At 47.6% G+C, this 22,876-nt stretch overlaps 1 protein-coding gene across 1 annotated transcript; it reads right to left on the bottom strand.

Annotated features, from left to right (window-relative positions):
* LOC128347758 (TGF-beta-activated kinase 1 and MAP3K7-binding protein 1-like) lies at positions 1 to 16,669 on the bottom strand. The gene is given in 12 exon segments (XM_053302838.1): positions 1 to 674; positions 2,486 to 2,642; positions 3,434 to 3,539; positions 3,541 to 3,684; positions 5,183 to 5,327; positions 5,445 to 5,556; positions 9,240 to 9,353; positions 9,820 to 9,958; positions 11,519 to 11,605; positions 12,676 to 12,829; positions 13,265 to 13,401; positions 16,527 to 16,669. Coding segments are annotated over 12 exon segments (1,536 nt in total). The 5' UTR covers positions 16,560 to 16,669; the 3' UTR covers positions 1 to 466.
* Positions 16,670 to 22,876: the final 6,207 nt, after the last annotated feature.

Genomic DNA, 22,876 nt, shown 5'->3' with positions numbered 1-22,876 from the left:
TATAATTTACAGTTTATTCTGCAGAACAGAGGTATATTTTGTGGAGTTAAAACATCAGTAACAAGATGCCATCTTTCCGGACCTAAATCTTGAAGAGCAATGTGCACACGCTGTCTGTTCCTTTATGGGCACTTTGTTATTGTCTTTTCCACAACCAAGCCCTGATCGTTCACTGTCTATAATACTAGAGGTGCAGGAAGGGTCCACAACCCTCTATAATGCCCACAAGGTTTCACAGTGGAAGGGACAATTAGAAAAGGGTTCAGTGTATGTGTGTGCATGCCCCTAGCAAATGAGAAAGACGGTATCAGCAATCAGTTGAGACAGGTTGTCTCAACATGAGTCTTGTCCCCAAAAGAGGGTCATGCTTTATGGAAGAATGTGGCCAGCCAGGTGACACTGTTCCCATCTCCTCAGGCTCCATTGTTCCCCATGATGGGAGTCTTCAGAGGCTGAACTCCTTGTATTATGACACAGTGAGTACCCCCTGTTCACTGTGGTCCACATTCCAGAGGCGGTAGAACTCTGCAAAGTCCACGTAGGGCTCAACACGCCCATCTTCATCCGGCTGGAGAGAGTGGGAGGGACGGGAACGAAACAAACCCCCATCAGAGCTTGAGCTGCTACTCTGCGTGTGAGTGTTGGTAGACTGAAGGGTCACAGTTGGGCTTTGACTGTAGATGTGACAGCGAAAAGGGAGGGGCACATTTTTATTTCAGTCAGCACAACCGACATCGCACATACAGCTACCTGCTCTCCTTGTAATGCAGGTCCCTCGCCCTATCTGGATCACTGTAGATGCCTCCCAAGTGGCTGCTTAGGATAGCAGATCTTTAGTGGCTTACAAGGGCCTACCATGAGGTGGCTGAGCAACATTAGTGCAGGGTAGGGATGTGCAAACTGGTTTGATGTCAAAAAGGTTCAACTCAAACTGGTTCAGCTTGATGTCAAGCTGAGAACACACACACACACACAACCGGGGGGGGGGGGCGTTGTGAGCTTTTTCTGTTTTTTTTTTTTTTAAATTTTAATTTTAATTTTGTACAGGGGGCTTGCCCAAGGCCACGGGGGGATCTCTGGAGGTCCCCCCCTCGTCCTGCAGGCCTTCATTCTGCCCCAAATCGCCCTGTTCTGGCAGTCTTCGGCTCAAGCCTCACCCCCGTCGTAACAGCCATTTTGGAGGCTGCCACACATGCCCAATTCGTCAATTGAGCTCAGTATTGTCTGCTCTGACTGGCAACAGCTCTCCAAAGTTACAGGCAGGAGTCTCTTCCCAGACCAACCTGGAGATGTCAGGGACTGAACCTGCAACCTTCTGCATATAAAGCAGATGCTCTCCCTGAGCTATTGAGCTATGGCCGCACCAATTATAGAGTTACAGGTTTAAGTGGTCCACCCTGATCAGTGGCAAACTAGCACATTATGGGTTCTCTACAGAGGAAATCCTTAAAATGGGTTATGACCGGGCTAGGAAGGAAATCAAACAACGTATTATAGATGTAGATCTTCAGGAAGAAGTTGCTCTTTTGCCCAAGAATGTCCATTTGGGTGAGCAAACAATTAGCTCTAACCCCACAAGTTATCTGCATCTTATTATTGTTCCCAAATTTAGACGCGCTTTGACCTTAGCGTGTTTGGAAGTCCTCCCCTCTGCTGTTTTGGAGGGTAGATTTAAAGGCATCCCTTTTCCCGCCCGCCTATGTCCCTGCAGCACAGGCCAAGTGGAGACCAGTGCGCATTCTATTTTATATTGTGATTTTTATAGGGATGCCCGTTTAGAATTAATTTCCCCTTTGCTGACTGATTTCATAGGGCATCCCGGTGATTTTTCTCTGAAGTTTTTATTAGCCAATCCTGATGAGAATGTTATTAATAGAGTGGCCAGGTACTGTTACATAATTTGTAAAATCCATTCAGGCTTTTAAATGTTTGATCTTGATATATTTATGAGCCCCTGGTGGCGCAGTGATAAAACTGCTGCCCTGTAACCAGAAGGTTACAAGTTCGATCCTGACCAGGGGCTCAAGGTTGACTCAGCCTTCCATCCTTCCGAGGTCGGTAAAATGAGTACCCAGAAATGTTGGGGGCAATATGCTAAAATCATTGTAAACCGCTTAGAGAGCTTCGGCTATAGAGCGGTATATAAATGTAAGTGCTATTGCTATTGCTATTGCTATATTTGTTCTTATGTTTTTTGTTTTTCTGTGTTTGTTCTTTTTTGTGTTTTTGTACTCTGGTCTATGACCGTAATAAAGATTGGAGAGTTACAATGACACGGAGCTACATGAGTGAGCCTGAATGACTGAGATTGAGATACAAATGGCAGCAACTCCATGCCTGCAGGACGTGGATAGGACCGTGAAGGCCATGCTACAGACTGAAAGGACTGCAATGTGTGGTGTCGGAACCAGTCATAGAGAAAGTGAAATGTTGCCTCCCATAGAAAGGAGGGCAAAATGCTACGGCCTGAGCATGGGACACTTACTTAGTGAGGGTGGGTGTGGCTTCATCCAAGGTGGAGCTACTGTGGGCACCATTGACCATCTGGCCTTGGGAAGGCATGACAAGGGATAACGTTACGCTGGTCTTGCTTGTGTTCTGGGCGCTGGAGTATGGCACTGACACGGGATAAACACGGCCTCCTGAGCAGTGGAGTATAAGAAGGACACACATAACAGCAGCAAGGAAGGGTGGGAGGCTTCAAAGCCCCTAATACCGGTGTCAGGCTATAGCTGAGAGTTTCCCTGGGCACCCCGAATAACCATGAACCTGTTACCCCGTGAAATAGTGCAGGAGTGGCTAACCTGAAGCCCTCCAGCTGTTACTGGACTACACTTCCCGTCATAGGAACTGAGGAAGGTGCCTTCTAGTGAGTCAGACCACTGGTCCATCGAGCTCAGTATTGTCTACACTGACTGGCAGCAGGTCTCCAAGGTCTCAGGCAGGAGCCCCTCCTAGTCCCACCTGGAGATGCCGGGGAGTGAACCTGGGACCTTTCTGCACGCAAGCAGATGCTCCACCACTGAGCTACAGCCCCATCTCCTAAGGGAAGATCTTACAGTGCTCACATGTAGACACCCATTCAAATGCAAAATAAGGGGGGCCCTGTTTAGCAAAGGGGACAACCCATGCTCTTTACCACAAGACCAACTCTCCTCCTGACAGATGGTGGCTGGAAGTTGCAGTCCACCAGCAGCTGAAGAGCCTCACTGGGGCCACTCCTAGAATAGTGGCTCACAGAACACCCTCTCTCTGAGTTCCTCCTGGCTTCTGCAACACAATATCATACTGGAAACTCAGAAAGTGGATGCCTCAGGTTTTTTTCCAGTGTGATGTTTATCTTATCAGGCAATAGATAATCACTGGCTGGTCAAAGTAGTCTTGCACTCTCTCAGACAGACAGACAGACCCACCCCATTGACCTCCCCCATACCTTGCGTTGGGGTCAGCATGGGCTGGCTCATCTCACCCAGTGGATACCCGAAATTCCTCACCAGCAGTGTCATGTCCTCACCAGCAGTGTTCCTCACCAGCAGTGTCATGTCGAGAGCAGAACCTGGACCGTTCACCACCACTGGCATATGTGTCGCAGTGAATGCGCTTCACTCGATCCACAACTGCTTGAGCCACAGAATCCAATGAGGTCTGCTTGGCAAATTCTGTGGCAATCATCGCTGCCATCTCCTAGAAAGGAAGAAGTGGAGGAATAGATTTTGGAGCCGTTGCAATGACTCAGACCCTTCTGACATTCTCCCAGCCACGTAGATGCTGCTTATCCAAAAGCAGCTCCTCTGCACCCAGGGCAAGGTTGAAATGACTCAACCAGATGGCTGCCTGGATGAGCCCTGACCACAGGCACCCTGCTAGGAAGGAGGTGTGTGCTGTTTTCAGGAGAGAAAAGTGAGAGGTGTTTTCATGTAAATAAATGTATGAACAAAACAAAGCCATCAAGCCTCATCCATGCAGCTGGGACCTTCAAAACATTCTCCAGCTACAAAGCAGTTGCTTAAAATGGGACGGAATGCTGAAGGACACCTAATACATGAAACTGCAATAGGTAACCTAATATGACTTCTCTAGGGTGCTTTCATCAAATCCATCGAAAGACACATGGTGCTTTTAAGAGAGAGAGAGCATTCATAGGGCTCCTATAAACAAAGCAATTCACCCTAGGCATACATAAGTTACTGCTTCCCTCTGCTGTAGGCACTGCAGAACTGAGAGAGGGGAAGCACGTGGCCCTTCTCTTAAAGTGCAGTTTCCCTTGCCTACTCCCTTTCCTGAAGAATCACTGGAAAAGGAGGAAAGAGAGGGGGAAACCCCACAGTTTTTAGTCCTTGGAGCAAAATAAATACCACAGATCCAGCAAGACAGAAATAATGCCCTCGGCCTCCTGGTGGAATGACCTTTTGATGGACAGAGAAGGGATCATTTTCTTTAGGAAAAAGGAGGCCCAGGAATCCTTTGCATCTCACTCAGGAATGAACATAGAAAGCTGCCTTATACCAAGTCAGACCACTGGTCTATCTAGCTTAGTATCATCAACACTGACTGGCAGCAGCTCTCTAAGGTTTCAGGCCAGAGTCCTGTCTGGAGATGCCAGGGATTGAACCTTGAACGTTCTCCATGCAAAGCTCTAACATCGAGCTATGGTCCCATCACCATTTATCTTCCTGTGGGCTTTGGATGGAAAGTACTTGCAACTATTACACACATTTGTTTCTGTAATCATCAAGTTGCCCAGAGGGAAACTGTGCATTGATGGTTCACACGCTTGAGGACAAAGTGCAGATCTAACAGGTGCGAACATCTGGAGCATACTATGCAGATGTAATTCAACACAAGATGCGGTGAGAGCCAACAGCCTGGATGACTTTAAGAGGGGTTTGGATAACTTCATGGAGGAGAGGTCTATCAATGGATACTAGTCGGAGGGCTATAGGACACCTCCAGCCTCAGAGGCAGGACGCCTCTGAGTACCAGTTGCAAGGGAGTAACAGCAGGAGGGAGGGCATGGTCTCAGCTCCAGCCTGTAGGCTTCCAGTGGCATCTGGTGGGCCACTGTGCGAAACAGGATGCTGGACTAGATGGGCCTTAGGCCTGATCCAGCAGGGCTGTTCTTATGTTCTCATGAAGAAGTTTAACATGGAGCAGCCCTTTCAAATGGCTCCAGAGCTCTTACCTGATTAGCTTGCCCAGGCCCATGAGCTGCTTCCAGAGCTTTGTAGAGTCCTTCAGACATTAGAACAAGAAAGCCTGTGACTCCATCTAGTGGGTGCCCTCCATGGATTTCAGGCTCTGCTATGATCGGTTTTGATTTTGCAGCACTTCAAAAGAAAAACTGAGTTAAGTACTGAAGAGAGCAACAGAGACAGGCAGAAGGACGGGTCTTTAAAGTAAAAGCTGGGTAAGCAAATAAGATTGCACATCAAGGCTTGCCTCACCTCAGAAGTTCAATATCACTGTAACCATATTTGACTTTGTAGTCCCCAATGCGCCGCGTGCTCTCCTGCCCGCAGATGGCACCTATTTGCTTTATCTTCGCAGCATCCAAACCTGCCAGACAAAAAGAAATCAGCTCACTAGTTTTGGTGCAGGTGCTGAATTTCCTGCATAGGGGTGTGCACGGATCAGTTCGGAGGCCATTCTACTGGCCTCTGAACCGGTCTGGAGAAGGGGTGGTTTTGGTTCGGGAGGGTTAGGGTGGGGGGTTCCATTAAGGGCGGGGGGGGGGCTTTACTTACCCCTCCCGCCCTTTCCCGCGTTGGCACCGTAAATATTGTAAGAAATCTGGGCGGCCCCCTCGAAGCCCCCTGCTGCCACTGAAGCCCCTTTAAATCTTGCCCGGACCGGAGATTCCGGTGGAGAAACCGCCCGGCAGCGAGACGTCCGTCCGCCCGCCCGCTCCCTGCCTTGCCGAGTGCAAAGTGCAGGGAGCCTTCTGCGCACACGCGAAGAAGGAACTAGGAAGCCTTCTTCGTGCGTGCGCAGAAGCCTCCCTGCACTTTGCACTCGGCAAGGCAGGGAGCGGGTGGGCGGGCGGACGGACGTCTCGCTGCCGCCCGAGTGCGGTTTCTCCACCGGAATCTCCGGTCCGGGCGAGATTTAAAGGGGCTTCAGCGGCAGCAGGGGGCTTCGAGGGGGCGGCAGGGAAGCACCCTGCCGCCCCCCGATGTTTAAAATTCCGAGGAGCAGAGCCATAATTGGTAATAGAAGCGGGCGGCGAGGGATCCTGCCGCCCGGATTTCTTACAATATTTACGGCGCCAACGCGGGAAAGGGCGGGAGGGGTAAGTAAAGCCCCCCCGCCCTTAATGGAACCCCCCACCCCAGCACCGAACTGCAGCTCCGCGGTCCGGTGCACATGACTATTCCTGCATCTGCGCTCCATGTTAGGGAGAGGAAAATGCAGCCAGTTAAAATGGGCATGTCAACTGGCAAGAAAAGCTAATGAATGAGGCAAGTCACAAGGGGCTAGCAGGGAGGGAGTGACAGAGAATAGCTTTCTGCCAGTAATTATTAATCAGGAAAAGAGTGTCTGCATGCATGCACTCTGCCATTGCTTCTATGTCCCTGGCTGCATTCTCAGGATGAGAATGAGTGCAGTGCAAGAGTTAACTGTGAGTGGCAAGCCCCAGGTGCTTGCACGGAGTATATTATGAGAACCCAGAATTTTCAGGAAATCCCACTTAAATTGCTATGGTTAACCCCTGCTAACTTGGCAGAGGCACCTTTTAATGTGGCAATTCTCTTTATTTAGCAGGAGGAGAGTAACTGGCCCTATCCACCCCCAGCACAGTATTTCCAGTGACTGTTACTGGTGTGTGTCTTATGTTTCTTTTTAGAATGTGAGCCCTTTGGGGCCAGGATCCATCTGACTGATGTATTATTTCTCTGTGTAAACCGCCCTGAGCCATTTTTGGAAGGGCGGTATAGAAATCAATCAATCAATCAATCAAATAAATAAATAAATAAGACCAGGATCATGAACCAGGATTGGCTGCTGATCTTGGTCAAGCAGGAAACATGGGTGTATGAGGGTCAGGGGAGAACCACAGGTATCCAGATTTGCTCCCACCAACTAAAGTCTATGAAATAAGGAGCTCTTTGTAAGTGAAACTCACAGGTGTTGCTATCGAGCGGCAGGGGAGAGTGGATATTTTGCCTCTGAAAATACAGTCTTCATTGGGGAAGCGAGCTGGTCTTGTGGTAGTGAACATGAATTGTCCCCTTTGCTAAGCAGGGCCTAAGCAGGGCAAGGTGGTTTGCATTTGGATGAGTGCCTACATGTGAGCGCTTAGGGGATAGGGCCATAGCTCAGTAGAAGAGCATCTGCATGCTTCCATGCAGAAGGTCCCAGGTTCAATCCTTGGCATCTCCAGGTAGGGCTGGGAGAGACTCCTGCCTGAAACCCTGGAGAACTGCTGCCATTCAGTGTAGACAATACAGAGCTAAAGGAACCAATGCACAGACTCTGTATAAGGCAGCTTCCTATGTTCCTATCGAAAACTATTTCCAAGCACACACTGCTTGGCTAAAACCCAGATAAAAGGCTTTCTGTGGATAGTTTTGGAGACCCTTTCTTGCCATTTCAGTGGAGAGCTGCCTAAGTGGAAGAAGCACTCCTGGAAGTCACACCTCCCCTTTTCAAACTTCCTTCTTCAAGAGGGTGATTTAAAAAAAAAAAAAAAAGCTTACAAGGCAATTCTACATTCTTCATGTTCTCAGTATTCTACTCAGAAGCAAGCTGTAATCTGTTCTTTGGGCAATACTCCCTAGTGAGTGATTTTAGGATTGCATTCTTAAATGCCGGCCAGGTATGAGCAGGACTTTTAGCAGCAATTGGATTTTGTTCACACAGAAATATGCAAGAAGATATTTAAAGTTTTGATAGTGTGTTTTGAATTGTAACCCATTCTGAGTCACTAAGAATAGTGCAGGTGAAGTTGCAAAATAGAAGACAAAAGTGACTTCCCAGCTCGTAATGGCAACAAACCCCTTTCCTCAGTTGTTAGACATTTCTGACATTCAGGTATCCTGCTATGCACCCCCTGTGGAAGGAGATTAATCATCTTAACTTGCTAGTTCAGACATCCCTTGCCAACCAAAGAATGTGATGCTCTGCACGCCACACCCACACTCCTTCTTCTACTGGCTCTAGTGATGTGCACGGTCCGGAGAAGTCCGGACCGGCACCGAAGGGGGGCCTTGTTTTTAGGGCGGGGAGGGCTTGCTTAGCCCTCCCGCCTCCTTGCCCCCGCCAGCGCCCGTATTTTCTATTATAGGGGCGCTGGAAACCAGCCGCCGCCGCGGCGAAAGAACTCCCCATGCCAGCCCTCCCTCCCTCCCAGCTAGCTGCCCGCCCGCCCTCCCGCCCTCCCGCCCACTGCTCACCCGCTCACCGGATAGTAAACGAGAGGAGCTCCGGCACAGAGCTCCTCTCGTTTGGAAGGCCTCTGGCAGAATGGTGTTTTGCGCGCACATGCGTGCGCCGCAAAGCACGCCGTTCGCCGGAGGCCCGGTCTACCCGCCGGGAAAGGGCCGGGTAGACCGGGCCTCCGATCGCTGGGTAGACCGGGCCTCCGATCGCCGGAGGCCCGGTCTACCCAGCGATCGGAGGCCCGGTCTACCCGCCGGGAAAGGGCCGGGTAGACCGGGCCTCCGATCGCTGGGTAGACCGGGCCTCCGGCGATCGGAGGCCCGGTCTACCCAGCAATCGGAGGCCCGGTCTACCCGGCCCTTTCCCGGCGGGTAGACCGGGCCTCCGGCGAACGGCGTGCTTTGCGGTGCACGCATGCGCGCGCGCGCGCAAAACACCATTCTGCCGGAGGCCTTCCAAACGAGAGGAGCTCTGTGCCGGAGCTCCTCTCGTTTACTATCCGGTGAGCGGGTGAGCAGCGGGCGGGAGGGCGGGCGGGCGGGCAGCTAGCTGGGAGGGAGGGAGGGCTGGCATGGGGAGTTCTTTCGCCGCGGCGGCGGCGGGGGGGGGCGGCTGGTTTCCAGCGCCCCTATAATAGAAAATACGGGCGCTGGCGGGGGCAAGGAGGCGGGAGGGCTAAGCAAGCCCTCCCGCCCTTAAAGGCATACCCCCCACCCGGACCCGAACCAGGCAGGGCCGGACCGGTCCGGCAGTTCGGCCATTCTTTGGAATGGCCGCCGGACCGGTTCGGGCACACCACTAACTGGCTCAGCTGTGCCTTGAGGCCCACCCCTCTGCTCTTCCTGGAACACAGTACTCACCCAGCTGGGAAAAACGGAATAGCTCATCCTCATTCTCTGTAGTGTGATCCATGTTGAGTTGTGTCACTTGTAGCCCATCAACTGTAGATTTGCACAAGAGGGCCCGGTTTGTTCCTGCGGAGGAGAAGAGTATGATGCAAAGCAGGAGAAAAGAGGAACAAGAGGGGCAGACTGGAAAACCTACACACAGCCTTGATGCAACCCACTATCACAACTCTGAGGCAAAACCAGGAAGTAGAGCTTGTGAATACAAAAGCACCATTCAGGGGCGTAATGAGGCTGGAGTGGGCCCAGAGACAAAATTTTACAATGGGCCTCTCACTGATACACACACACTCACTTTACATGTGACTTGCCTCTGGGGGGCCCCTCAAGGCGTGGGGGCTCCCAGGCAGCCGCCTCCCCTTGCCTAATGGTAGTTACGCCCCTGGCACCATCCCTTCCCCACTTTCCCAAGGAAAATGTATCCTTTCAAGTACTAAAGAACTGCTCTGGTAGAAAGAAGATGAAGTAATCCAGCTGCCCTAGCTTGATTTCCCAGGAAACACCCACATAAAAACCATGTCAAAGAGGCACACACCTACATTGGCGATGTAGAGTTTGTTGTTAAGAATGACAGCCACAATAGCCATGGCTCCTCCAGAGATTTCCTTTTCTACAGCCTTCAACCGCTCCATGATTTTCTGGTACTGAGATGGTAGCTGGTGATGGGGGACTCCCTAGAACACAGGGTTGCGTTAACATCTAACAATTATCAGACACACACACACACACACACACACACCTGGTATTTTCTATATACATACCTCAAAACAACTGTACAGCATTGGAAAGGCTCTGGAGAAAACTCCAGAACAAAACAGCCAAGGAACTGTACTTCATTTAATTAAAGTTAGTTGTTCCTAAACACCATTAACCACACTACTGTATTCATGATCAGGGTTGTTTTTCTTCTCCTTTTACAACGCTTCACTTAGAGGGAAAGCAAGGATCCAAAATCACTTTAGTTATTATGGACAAAGAAAGAAGGGATTGTATTTCTTCTAGATTATGTACTGGAAAGTACAAGGGTGCAATTTTGTGCATAAAGGAAACAAGTTGTTCTAGTAAAAACTAATCAGTCTACTTTCCTTTCACAAGGAAAGGAACTGAACTAAACTTGGACTAAATTTGGTTCAAATCGAGGTCCACAAGTTAGATCTCTTGCACCTCAAATGTTCATGTGTCCGCCATCTTGTATTGGGGTGGATGACATCATTACAAACTACACCATTGAGGTGCCCCTGTGTGTCACTCACTATAACTGTACCAAATTTGGTTCAAATCGGTTAAGCGGTACACAAGATAGCCCACTTGTGCCTCCAAAGTTTACACATCTGCCATCTTGAATCGGTGTGGATGACTTCATCAGAAACTATGCCATTAAGGTGTCCCTGTGTGTCAATCACTGCAACTGTACCCAATTTGGTTCAAATCAGTTAAGCGGTTCACAAATTAGCTGGCTTGCGCCTCAGACGTTATTGCAACCACCACCTTGGATTGGGGTGGAGGACATCATCACAAACTACGCTGTTGAGGTGTCCCTGTGTATCACTCACTGCAACTGCACCCAATTTGGTTCAAATGGGTTAGGCAGTCCACAAATTAACCTGCTTGTGCCTCAGATGTTCACATGGCCACCATCTTGAATTGGAGTGGATAACATCAGCTCACACCACACTATTTGGGCATCCCTGTGTGTCCATATAGCTGTAGCAAGTTTGGTTCAAATCAGTTAGATGGTTCACAAGTTCGCCCACTTGCGCCTCAAAAGTTTATGTGTTCACCATCTTGGATCGGGGTAGATGACGTCATCACAAACTACTCCGCTGAGGTGTCCCTACAACTGTACCCAATTTGGTTCATATTGGTCCAGGCGTTGCAAAGTTGAAAGGGGGACACACACAGAAAATGCCAAGTGATCTCATAAGCCTACTGGAAAGTAGGCTAAAAATGACCAAAGTACCCTGTTCCGATTATGCCCTTCACCGTGCCTATATGATCTACATCAGCTCTGGCAAGTAAAGTCCTTAATTGCTCTGTTATTATGTGCTTCCGAGGCCATCAACAAGAGGGGGCAATTTAAAACATGAAAACACTAGAAATGGTAGTGAGATTGTTTCCCCTACCTTCAAATTAATTTGAAAGGCTGTAAGTGTCCTCAAAGAAAGAGAAATGTATCACTGAATACGCCCTACATTCAATTGTGTGTGTGTGTGTGTGTTTAAGTCAGATGTTACCTCTGGCAGTTGGGACTGCAGGCTGGCCTTTTCTGCCAATGCATCATCAATGGACTCCAAGAAACTCCTCTCCACCACGTCAAAAGCCTGGAGGGAGCCCAAAACCAAGTCAGTAGAAGCTTTGTAGAACCTGTTTCATGGGAATCGTTCAAATGCATTTCTTCCGGCACAATGCTTCAGCACCCTGCTAACTGAGCAAAGGAGCACCTTTTAAAGTGATGGTTCTCTTTATTTAGCAGGGGGAGAACAAAACTATCCATCCCCAGCACAACATCCCTCCAGTGGATTTGGAGGGATGTTTCCTTTTCTTATGTATCTTATGTTTCTTTTTAAAATTGTGAGCCCTTTGGGGACAAGAAACCCATTTTATTTATATCTATGTAAAGTACTTTGGGAACTTTTGTTGAAAGCAGTATATAAATATTTGTCATATTCAAATTACTACATAAGTTTCACAAATTTTTCAAGGGCTCTTGGAATGGACTAAAGTTACCCTGCTTGTGCAACTTTCCTTGTGCATTTATTGATGTTTTATATTTACATCCTGCATTTCTTCCATGTTGGAACTCAAAGCGGCATACTATGGGCTATGTCTCTGAGTAACAGTTGCAGGGGAGCAACGGCAGAAGAGGGGGCATGCTTTCATCTCCTGCTTGTGGGCTTCCCAAAGGCATCTGGTGGGTCACTGTGAGAAACAAGATGCTGGATGCGACAGGCCTTGGGCCTGATCCAGCAAGGATCTCCTTGGGGGCTTCCCAGGCAGTCTCCCATGCAGGCACTGACCAGACCTGGACCTGCCTAGCTTTGGCAAGGTAGCTGCATCATATGCTCAAGCTTCGTTCTCTCCTTAATACACGAGATCCTATCTAGATATGTTCTTCTTTTGCTCCGGCAGTTTCTCAGCAGCAAGAAGCTATTCCACACTGAGAAGGGAAACCCCTTCTCTGGCAGCAAGAAGCCTACAACCCCAAGTAGCCACCTATATAGACATGAGGAACAGCAGATGTAGAACACAGAACTTAAAGAGGGTACTACCTATACCATCAGATAAAGGGACTGCTATCACTTATTTCCTCACCCAGATCCTCTTGTGCCTTGTGCTGCAAGAGAGGGGCATAAACCCATGCCAGATGCCTCCAGAGACAGAACTCCATTACCTGCAGCAGGACCTTGCGCACGTCAGCATCATCGTGGTCTGCATTCAGCTGGCCCAGTAGAAGCTCTGCAGAGAGCCTCTCCCCTACAAAGTTGGTGATCCGGTTGCCATCGTAACCATTGAAGACGCCATAGAGGTAGCAGTTGTTCTCACTCCTGCCAAAGCCAGAATGAACAGGTTAAGAGAGCAGCATTCATTGTTTGTGGCCTGGAAGGAGCAGGAATAAGGACATGCAATAAGTATCACGAGGGTGTTTTTCACACAGGGCTTTTAGCTCGCGTCTCCTCCAGAATGGAGGGTGTGCATTCACATATCAGCCAGATTTACCCCGGGGGTCCCTGTGAGCTGTCGGGGAGCACTTTACACACAATTCGGGTTTTTCATTGCACGTTAAGAGTGTAGCGCGATCTATATCCAGGGTAAGAGAAAAATCCACTTTTTACGTCCGTTTTTTTGGGCAACTTCGAAGTCGCAGTAAAGCCCCACAGTAAAGCCTGCTGTGTGAAAAATGCCCGTGCTAAGGTGAGCTTGTTAGGAAGGCTGCCAGTAATGTCACTGAACCACTTCAAACACATCTGCAGGCTTCTTACCTGAATTTCAACCAGTTGTCCTCCAAGGGGTGAATTTCTATCCCCTTTCCATCTGTTGTGTAGGAACGGTTTGGGGCTGAACCCACACCAGAGAGCTGGCAGAGGGGCAAGTCATCTGTCCAGCTTGTTTGCTGCTCCTGGAAAAGACAGGAAAGAATCCCCATAGGACTTCCAGCAAAGCAGGAATAACAATTGTGCAGAGGTTGAAATGTTATGCTCTCCGTTAAGGTACTACAGTAAATTATCTGACAAACCCCTATCGAGTCCCCTTTCCCACCAGATCCCTTAATTTAACATTGAATCTTAATTCCTTAATTTTACATTGACTCTTAATGCAGTCAATGTTTCACTCATCATTCACGCATATCTCTCTCTCCCTTCTACTGTTCTTGCTTCTTTGAGCTCCTTGAGTCAACCCCTCCCTTCAAATTAAGCAAAACAAATAAATATCTAACACTGGGTGTTGAGTATGTGCACTCTGAGCTGCAGAGCAAAGTAAAAGAATATTCCTGCTTTTTAATTATTGTAACTGGAGATGAGAATTCTAGCTTTCTTGCCTTAACAGTTGTACTTCCTTGAACTGCTGAATTCCTAAGAGATAAGAAGTTCTTACAATAGTCTCACTAGATGTACAAGCTAGTGTTTGGAGACTGCAAGAGCTTTGTAAAGATTTGGCTACTGCTGTTTGTATATTGGTTTATATTTGTCTTCAAATAAAATAATAGAACAGTTGAACTTGCTCCATGCATAATTCTGATATTTTTGGTGCATACATGAACAGCTACCAACATTAGCTCTTTCCTTATGCTTTCTGAATTGTTACTGTTCAGGAAGCCCTGACTCTTCACTATCTACAAAACAGCAAGGGTGTAAGAAGCCTCTTTGTAAAAGATGAAAGGGTAAAATTACATTTCCAATAAAGAGTAGAAAGGAACTCGTACATTGGGAAGAACTGACATCATTCTGCCCTCCCACAGAACAATGAGAGAATCCTTCCAGAGGTCAGCTTCCCAAGAAAGACTACAGGAAATACTTCATAAAAGAGGTCTCTGTTTAAATGGCTTTGAAAACTGCCCTTAGTTTTGCTCAGCCACTACTGTTCCCCCATGCTGATCCTGCCGGTGTATTTGGACCAGCAGTTTTCGGCAGGAGGAGAGGGCCAATTCCCTTCTTGCTTGTGTGTACCCAACATGGCAGCATGCTTGTAACTCACAGACACACTATGATTGCTGAAAAACGCCAACATTTGGAACAGATCTGTACAACTAACCACCAATCTGAACACAGCCCATGTTTTAGTGTGGCTTGCCAAATGTTTGACAGGTCACTGCTTTTTCTGTCCCAACAAAGCCAGGAGGTTTTATCTAGCTGGGTCCACAAAGTCACTCACCACAGTGAATGCCTCTCCTCTCTCTGGTGAATCAGTCAGGCTGCAAGGATGAGCTTCCATCCTCCTCCTCAACTCTGTGGGGAGGATGGGCTCATCTCCACAGCTGGCCTGGATTGCAGAGGCACCCAAGCACCTCCATAGCTCAGCATGTCAGAGACAAGATCTGGCCCCTTCCCTTGTGAACCCAGATCTAGCTGCCGATAAGCCACCATACATGGCTGAGTGGTTGCATTCAGCTTGATGGGCCACAAATGGTGCAGCTTTTGTCTGGAAATTCCCGTATGATTTTCCTTGTACAGACACCTGACCTGAGACACATCTGTACAGGGATTTGTTTTAGGATCAGCATTTTAGCACTACGACCCAAGTTGAGGATACATTCCCTTAAAAAGCACATACAATGTAAAGAATCCTGCACCAACACCCTCCCTTTGGGGGTACATGTATACTGCAGCCTTCATTAGCCCCACTGTGCACCTTTGTGGGGTGCAAAGATGAGAAACCACCTTGGGCAGATCATATGAGAATGGTGAGGACCAGGTATGCAAAATGAGCACACCTGATGGGCCACACTGGGTGTGCACTTTTTCACTTTCAAACTATCATACTTTGGACACGTTATGGGAAAACACAGCTCTCTTGAGAAGTCCATAATGCTGAGAAAGCATTAGTGCATGGACTCAATTACAACAGCAATGAATGCACCATTAAGAGACCTTGAAGGCCAAGTTAAAGACAGATCATCCTGGATAGAATCTATCTATGTGGTCGCTAAGAGCCGACGCCGACTTGATGGCACTTAATCAATCAATCAATCAGTATTAACCAGGCAGGCTATTTTGCTATCCTTGCACTCCCACAAAAGTTCTTCCTTTCCTCAGGATTTAGTTTCCTGAAGCAGGTATATTACTCGTCCTTGTGCTGCCTGCACAGACCACACTCTGAACATCAAACGTCAGGAAAACCATCTCTCTTTACACTTTCCCTATTCACCTTGAAAAGAAATGTAAGCATTATATTCCTTCATTGGGGCAATTCATTCCTGACATGCATTCAGATTACCTGGCCCCAAACCCAATCTTAGAAAGTTTTTTCAGGTAGTTTCCCCTGCCACAGAACTGCAATTGCAGGAGAAGCTGCATCTGGTGACATTTCCCAGTGTTCAAATTACAAGGGGATCAGAGTTGGCCCAGCCCCCTGATCTTTTGCGATGGCCCCCAGCTACTATTTTTAGAAGGTGGGGCGTATGATTTGGTTAAACCTGATGGAAATCCAGCTTGTAGACTTTATTATTATTATTATTATTATTATTATTATTTTACATTTATATCCCGCTCTTCCTCCAAGGAGCCCAGAACGGTGTACTACATACTTGAGTTTCTCTTTCACAACAACCCTGTGAAGTAGGTTAGGCTGAGAGAGAAGTGACTGGCCCAGAGTCACCCAGCTAGTTTTATGGCTGAATGGAGATTTGAACTCGGGTCTCCCTGGTCCTAGTCCAGCACTCTAACCACTACTCCACGCTGGCTCTCTTCATTCTTCATTCCTCTGTCTTTCCTAATCCCTCCCATAATTTAAACAGCAGATTCCTCTCTTCAAGGAACTCCTAAGAGACACAGGAGCCCTTTTAGGGTCAGGCACTGACACTCTTACACACATCCTACACTCTCTGCAGCTACCCGGGGTGCAGGAATAAAGTCACCAGTAGCAAAGGAGGACAGGCACTCCTGCCTCTTTCACCGCTGTGTAATAGAGGGAATTACAGCACCCCCCAACCTTCCCCTTGAACCGGGGGATGTGTATCAAAGGTGTTTCCCTCTCTTTGGCTCCCCCACTCCCAGCCCCCCCTATGGAATGGGCTTGGCTGCTCACGCTCTGCAGGAGACTCCTCCTTGCCGCTGCCATCTTTCAGCAGAAGCGACATCCTCCGCCCTTCCCCTGGCAAGGGAGAGAGGAAAGCAGAGCAGGAAGGGGCAAGAGTGTTCTTTGGGAGGAGCTCGAACCTCGCAGAGTTTTTCAGCTTTGCCACGGCGCCTCTGGGAGGATGGAGGGAAGCACTGCAGGTCATCTTCCTTCCACCTTCAAGGTTGGGACTGGGCAGGACTTTATGGGGTATGGCGGAGACTTCGGGTATCCATGGGTATTCTACGCCCTGAAACTGGGATGGTGTCTTCTTACCGGCAGCGGGGCACTACAGAGCTGAGGGGCTATCCCAGAACCTGTGGCTTTTCGAAAATAATGCCTATAGATCTGCCAGGTGGTATGCAGTTTTGGCAAGGGACCGTGCCTCCCAACTGTTTAACAATGACAGCAAACAAATCAACTTTCTCTCCCCCACCCCCCACGTCTTCCTCCTAAATCCGGCTTCTAATTGCAAGAAAGCTTGGCGAAAAACCAGGAATGGGGTTTTGCGTGAAAGGACTGTGAGCTGGCGCTGAAAACAAATCCCTAGACTGAGATTGTATGCTCAGAGGCACCCTCTTCTCGTTGAATTCTAAGCATTAAATCCACGCGACCCTGGCACGATTTCGTGGACTCGAGGTAGTAGTAAAAACAAAAAAACAAAAAAACCCACTGGTAAACTCCAGTTAACCCACAAGCCTGAAGCAGGCCCTTTTCTGCTGTAGGAGAAAAGCTATAGCATCGTTGGTAGAGGACACATTTTGTGCAAAGGTAAAGTGTGCCGTCAAGTCAATTTCGACTCCTGGCGCCCAAAGAGCCCTGTGGTTTTCTTTTGGGAGAAGCTCCCAATTTCAATCCCTGCCGTCTCTAGTTAAAGGAGCTGCCCTGGGCATAGCAAGGGGTTGGACTTAAATACTTCCAACCAATGTCCTTTCCAACTCTAAAAAAGGGTATATTCTGTTCCAGACTTGTGGGCCATTGTATGAAACAGGATACTGGACTACATGGGCCTTGGGCCTGATCCGTCAGGGCTTTTCTAATATGATTATACAGCAAGATTGGGAGAAAATCCACGTCTGAGACACTCGAAAAACTGCTGTTAATGTGCAGACAATTCTGGGTTAGGTCAGTGGGAGCTTCATATGTTCATAAGGAGCGGAACCTGCTGAACTTCTGCAGATATTAAAGAGATGTCAGGAAACATATGGTTCAGCAATATCTTCTGGAGGCTCCCGGTGTGGGAACCACTGCCTTAGGGGACGGAGCCACTCTGGGAAGAGCATCTAGGTTCCATGTTCCCTCCCTGGCCTCTCCAGGATAGGGCTGAGAGAGATTCCTGTCTGCAACCTTGGAGAAGCTGCTGCCAGTCTGTGTAGACAATACTGAGCTAGATGGACCAACAGTCTGACTCAGTATATGGCAGCTTCCTATGTTCCTAACTTTAGGGTCGACAGAATGGCTGAATTGTGTCCAAACCATGGTGTGTTGCTGCAGAAACAGGCATAGATGAGGTCCCGGTACTTTTCCCCCTCAAGGGTCTCAGCAGGGGCACACGGCCCTTGACTTTCTACATGAAAATACATTTACACCTGATCTTCTTTTGATGGATCCTCTGTTTTCTTGATTGCCAATTTTTATTGGGAGCTCCTTGGGAGCAGGGACCTTTCTATTTTTTACTTTCTAAATTCTGTAGCATACCAGATAAGATACATGGATGGTACTGTATACATTCATAACAAATAATCATACTAAATGAATTAGGGTAGGCATCATTATGCTTCAGTGCCACTGCCTGCTCTTGCTCTGAGGCACCAATATTTAAAAATAAAAATTCTGCATCCAATCCAAATAATTTTATAAATGATTTGATTGTTCACATCATTTGCCTGCATTATTCTGAACCCCGTATCTGAATTTTTGTGTAAGGTTATACTTGTGGAGGGAACAGTGTAATGGAGATGTATGCCTAAACCAGTGAGCATACCTGGCTAGGAGAATATCAGTTTAGGTCATGTGGAACCATCTACCAGAGCTCTGTCCTGAACGCTGAAGCCATTGCAGATATAATTCCATGGGCTGTAAATGCCAAATGACATTTTGCAGCAGATTCCTCCACTGAGATGGGGGTTGGACTATAAGACCTCTAAGCTCCCTTTCAACTAACATTATATGTGACATGTTTCATGCAAATATGTAGAGGTAGCCTGATGGTCCTTTTAAAAACCCACAAAATCCCCCTTCTACCAAGAGGGACGGGGACTGGAGACCTTGTGAGCAGGGTGCATGCATGTTTAACCCATACTCCACTCACCCTTTCTGTTTCGAATAGCTTCCAAGCAGTATTTCTTCTGCAGGGTTTTAAATCAGGGGCGTAACTATAATAGGTCAAGGGGAGGCAGTTGTCTGGGGGCCCACTGCCTTGGAGGGGCCCCAGAGGCAAGTCACATGACTGACTCCCCCAGCCATGCACCTGCCCGGGCTTCCTTCAGGTGTATTCATCCTCCAAAACTGATGTGAGTGTTAAGACCTGGAGCTACCAGAACAGCATGTCTGTCTCTAGTACCATTAAATGACTTGCATAGTCCACAACTCACAAAACCTTTTAAAAAATAATTTAGAATTATCTTCTATTGTGGCACATAGGTTTTGTGTGTGTGTGTGTGTATAAATTTTACTATGTTTACTCAGCCTCATTTAAGATTTCTTTACTTCATGAGCTGAGCTTCAGTAAGTGGGGGGGCCTCATTTTAAAATCTTGTCTCTGGACCCACTCTAACCTTGCTACGCCCCTGTTTTAAAATGAATGTTTGTTTAAACCCTAGCAAGGAAAAGCTGCTTGGGAGGCCATCTGAAGTGCAGAAATAAATGGCCGGTCCCTTTCCTGCCCCTGCTTCTTTGCTCCCAGTCACTCTGGGAAGCAGCTCTTTCTCTTGGAAACAGGCCTCTGAGCCACAAAGTTCTTCCATGTGTTTTCTGAGTGCAACCGGCAGTTTAGCCTAATTTCTTCCAGTAGGGGGAGTCTAGGCCTTTGTTAGTCTACTTGTAAAAAATATTAGGCCCCCTTTGTCAGAGGCTGGTGTTGGTTTCTGCAATCTGTTCCCTGCAGTCTGGCAGGATCCCCTCTTTTCTGCACGTGTGTGAAGAAGCTGGACAAAATCCTGTGGAGACTGCAAGTAAAGCCTCACTGATCTGCTGATGGCATCCTGCTCCGCCACTTGAAGGGGGGCGCCCCAGAGACTCCCCTGTACCCCACCTGCCTGCCTGCTGGGGCTTCATTCAGTATAATTTAGTTTTGACTGGAGATCCCCCCCCCCCGCGTCGTCCTCATGGTCTTTCCCCTCTCCCTTCTCCTTCCCCCACACCCTTTTGCCTGCCTGTTGCCGGTTGCTGGCCCCGCCTCCTCCTTCCCTTCGCCCTCATTGGCTGGGCACTGCACGTGAGAGGCACAAAATCTTAGCTGCTGGCTGAGGCTGTCTTCAGTTGAGCAACAGAGATCATTGCAGCCAGGTGCCTGTGAGCCACAGCAATAGCCCTGGGAGGGTTGGGGGAGCTCAGCTAATATCCAAAGAAAGCTTTGCTTGAATTCAGCCAGCTTCTCTGCAGAGAGGAACTTCAGCTACTTAGTTTTGCAGCCTGCCCAGCTAGTTTGCTTTTTATTCCCTGAATTGATCACAGGATATTTGCATTGCAATAGTTCTTTTGGAAAGTGGAGGGAGAGGGGCGCCTGTTTAGAGCTCGAGGGGGAAGCCCATCTGATATCCAGATAGAGAGCTTTGCTTTAGTCCAGCCAGTGTCTCTGCAGAGAGGAATTTCAGCTACTTAGTTTTGCAGCATGCTCAGCTAGTTTGCTGTTTGTTTCCTGATCACAGGATATTTGCATTGCAATAGTTCTTTTGGAAAGTGGAGGGGGAGTGAGTGAGTGGGGGGGTGCCTGTTTAGAGATCGAGGGAGAAGCCTAGCTGATATCTAAATAGAAAGCTTTGCTTTAGTCCAGCCAGCGTCTCTGCAGAAAGGAACTTCAGCTACTTTTGCAGCGTGCCCTGCTAGTTTGCTGTTTATTTCCTGATCCCAGGATATTTGCATTGCAATAATGCTTTTGGAAAGGTGTGGGGGAGAGGGCTCCTATGTGGAGAGCAAAGGGGAAGCTGTTATCCAATCCAAATAGAAATAATTTCGCTACTGATCCCTGGGATTTCTGTGTGCCAAGCAGGGATTTTTAATTAATGGAGAGTTCACTGAAGCACCTCTACCAGCAAACCTGGCTGGAGCATGCCTCTGGAGTCTGCCATGTGTGTGTTAAAGAAAATGTGTATGTGTGCCTTTGTATAGTTTTTAAAGGTATCCATACATTTCATAGCTGTTGGATAATAATGGCTTGTATCAATTTGCTGAGGAATGCAATGCACTGGTCTGTTTGTAGAGAAAATGGGACTCCTCTTTATAGTAGGAAACTCTCCTTGTCTAACCTTGACTGCAGATTGCTTGTTTTTTATCTGCAAGAAAACCTAGGCTTCAAAAATGCTCTTGCAACAGATTTTGTCTAGGATATATTTAAAACAACAACAAAACAAATCTGCACTGATTCTTAATGCACTGACTCTTGGTGAATCTCTGATTTTGATGACTTCACTGAGTTGGATCCTTGCAGTGTAAATTGGCTTTTGATCAGGTTTCATTAGATTTCCAGTCTGTCTGGATAAATGAATGAAGGTTTGTCCTTCCTCTTTCTATCAATTCCTCCTTCCTATCAATTCTTTCATGAGAAAACTGTGACCAGACTCGCTCCTTTTTCACCTTTTTCACCACATGAATGCTGTATGTGGCTTGTCTTCACTTTTCTCCATTTAAATTATAAACAAACTTTGTAAAGGGTTTTTGTTTGTTGCATTTCATTGGTTGGGCAATATGTTTTTTTTTTAAGTCCTTCCTGATCAGTCATTTATTTTTGAGGAATGCTGTTCAACAATGCAGCAGCTTTGGGGGCATAAAGGAGAGTAGAAGGGAAGCTTTTGACAAATGTTAATTCCCCAAAGAGATGTCTTTTTAGAAAGCATTTTAGTTTAGGAAAAAACTATCCACTTCCTCCACATGATGTGCAGAGAGAACTTTCTTCCTCTCCCATAAGTTGGGGCCACCCAATGGAACTGCTGGTAAATTCTGAAGAGGCAAAAGAGAGTACTTTTTCACACATGCTGCCCTAGGATGTTGTGATGGCAGTTGACTTAGCTGGCTTGAAAAAGGGATTCGACAGAATCATGGAGGTTCTTTCAACAGGTGTTAGTCATTAAGGCTTTATGGAATCTCCATATTTAGAGTCCCTACATGGGTCTCTAATCCCCAGAAGCCTGTGTGTTTTCCTAGCAGTGCACAGGCTTGCCAGGGAGCAATTCTGTGCTCCCTGCCCGCCCCCACCCCAAACTCCCAAGGAACTCTGCAGTGCCCAACTACACCTGAGCCAGTGTTGGGTGGTGAATTAAAGGGCTTCCACCACCAGAGTGCTACCCAGGGCACTTGCCTCATATTCTGTTGCCTCCTGGTGGTGGGGGCAAGGAATTCCAAGATCAGAATTCTGATCTTACCGAAGCACTGTATACAGTTACAGCTTTTCACATCTTACATTGAACACAGGTACAGCAATACACTTCCTATCTGTACCATGTATGTGAGGGGCCTGTACCCAGGTTCAAATTTTAAATGAATGCAGCTACAGTCATTCACACAAAACAGACATCTGTACACATGTACAACATTGTATAGGCTAGAATACTACTGAATACTGGTTTCTGGGGAGCAACAATGAGAGAGGGCTTTTGCCTTCATATTTGTTTATGGGCTTTCCAGACATATCTAGCTTGACCCCTTAGATGCCCAAGAATGAATGACTGCAACTGTTAGTTCTTGTCATAAGTTCACTGAAGGTACTGCAAAACAACACTCCCCCTCACACTTTAATGAGCATAGTATGGAATAAAACTGGTTCAGAAATACCATAAGTTTCATGTTAGTGCCATAATTTGTTAATTAAAAGATTAATGAGCTTGATTTGTATTTTTGAGCTGATATTATTATAGTAAAGTTATCTGAAAGATGGGTGTCAGATGTTTAGACGGGCGCAATTTCAGTGCTTGCCCTAGGCGCTATTTTCCCTAGATACGCCTCTGCCTGCTCCTTCTGTCCTTACAAGCTAGCTCTAGGTGTTAAATCTCATTTCTTAAACATTAGTGGATAATGATGGGTGGAGATGAACCAGTGGAAATTTAATTCAGATGGGCCTGAGGCAGGCATTAGTGATGGTACTCTGCCTCCCCTGGTCGTTCACA

The sequence above is a fragment of the Hemicordylus capensis genome, chromosome 2 (assembly GCF_027244095.1).
Source record: "Hemicordylus capensis ecotype Gifberg chromosome 2, rHemCap1.1.pri, whole genome shotgun sequence".
NCBI lineage: Eukaryota > Metazoa > Chordata > Lepidosauria > Squamata > Cordylidae > Hemicordylus > Hemicordylus capensis.
The sequence above is the reverse complement of the archived record's forward strand: the minus strand, read 5'-3'. Positions and strand labels throughout refer to the sequence as shown.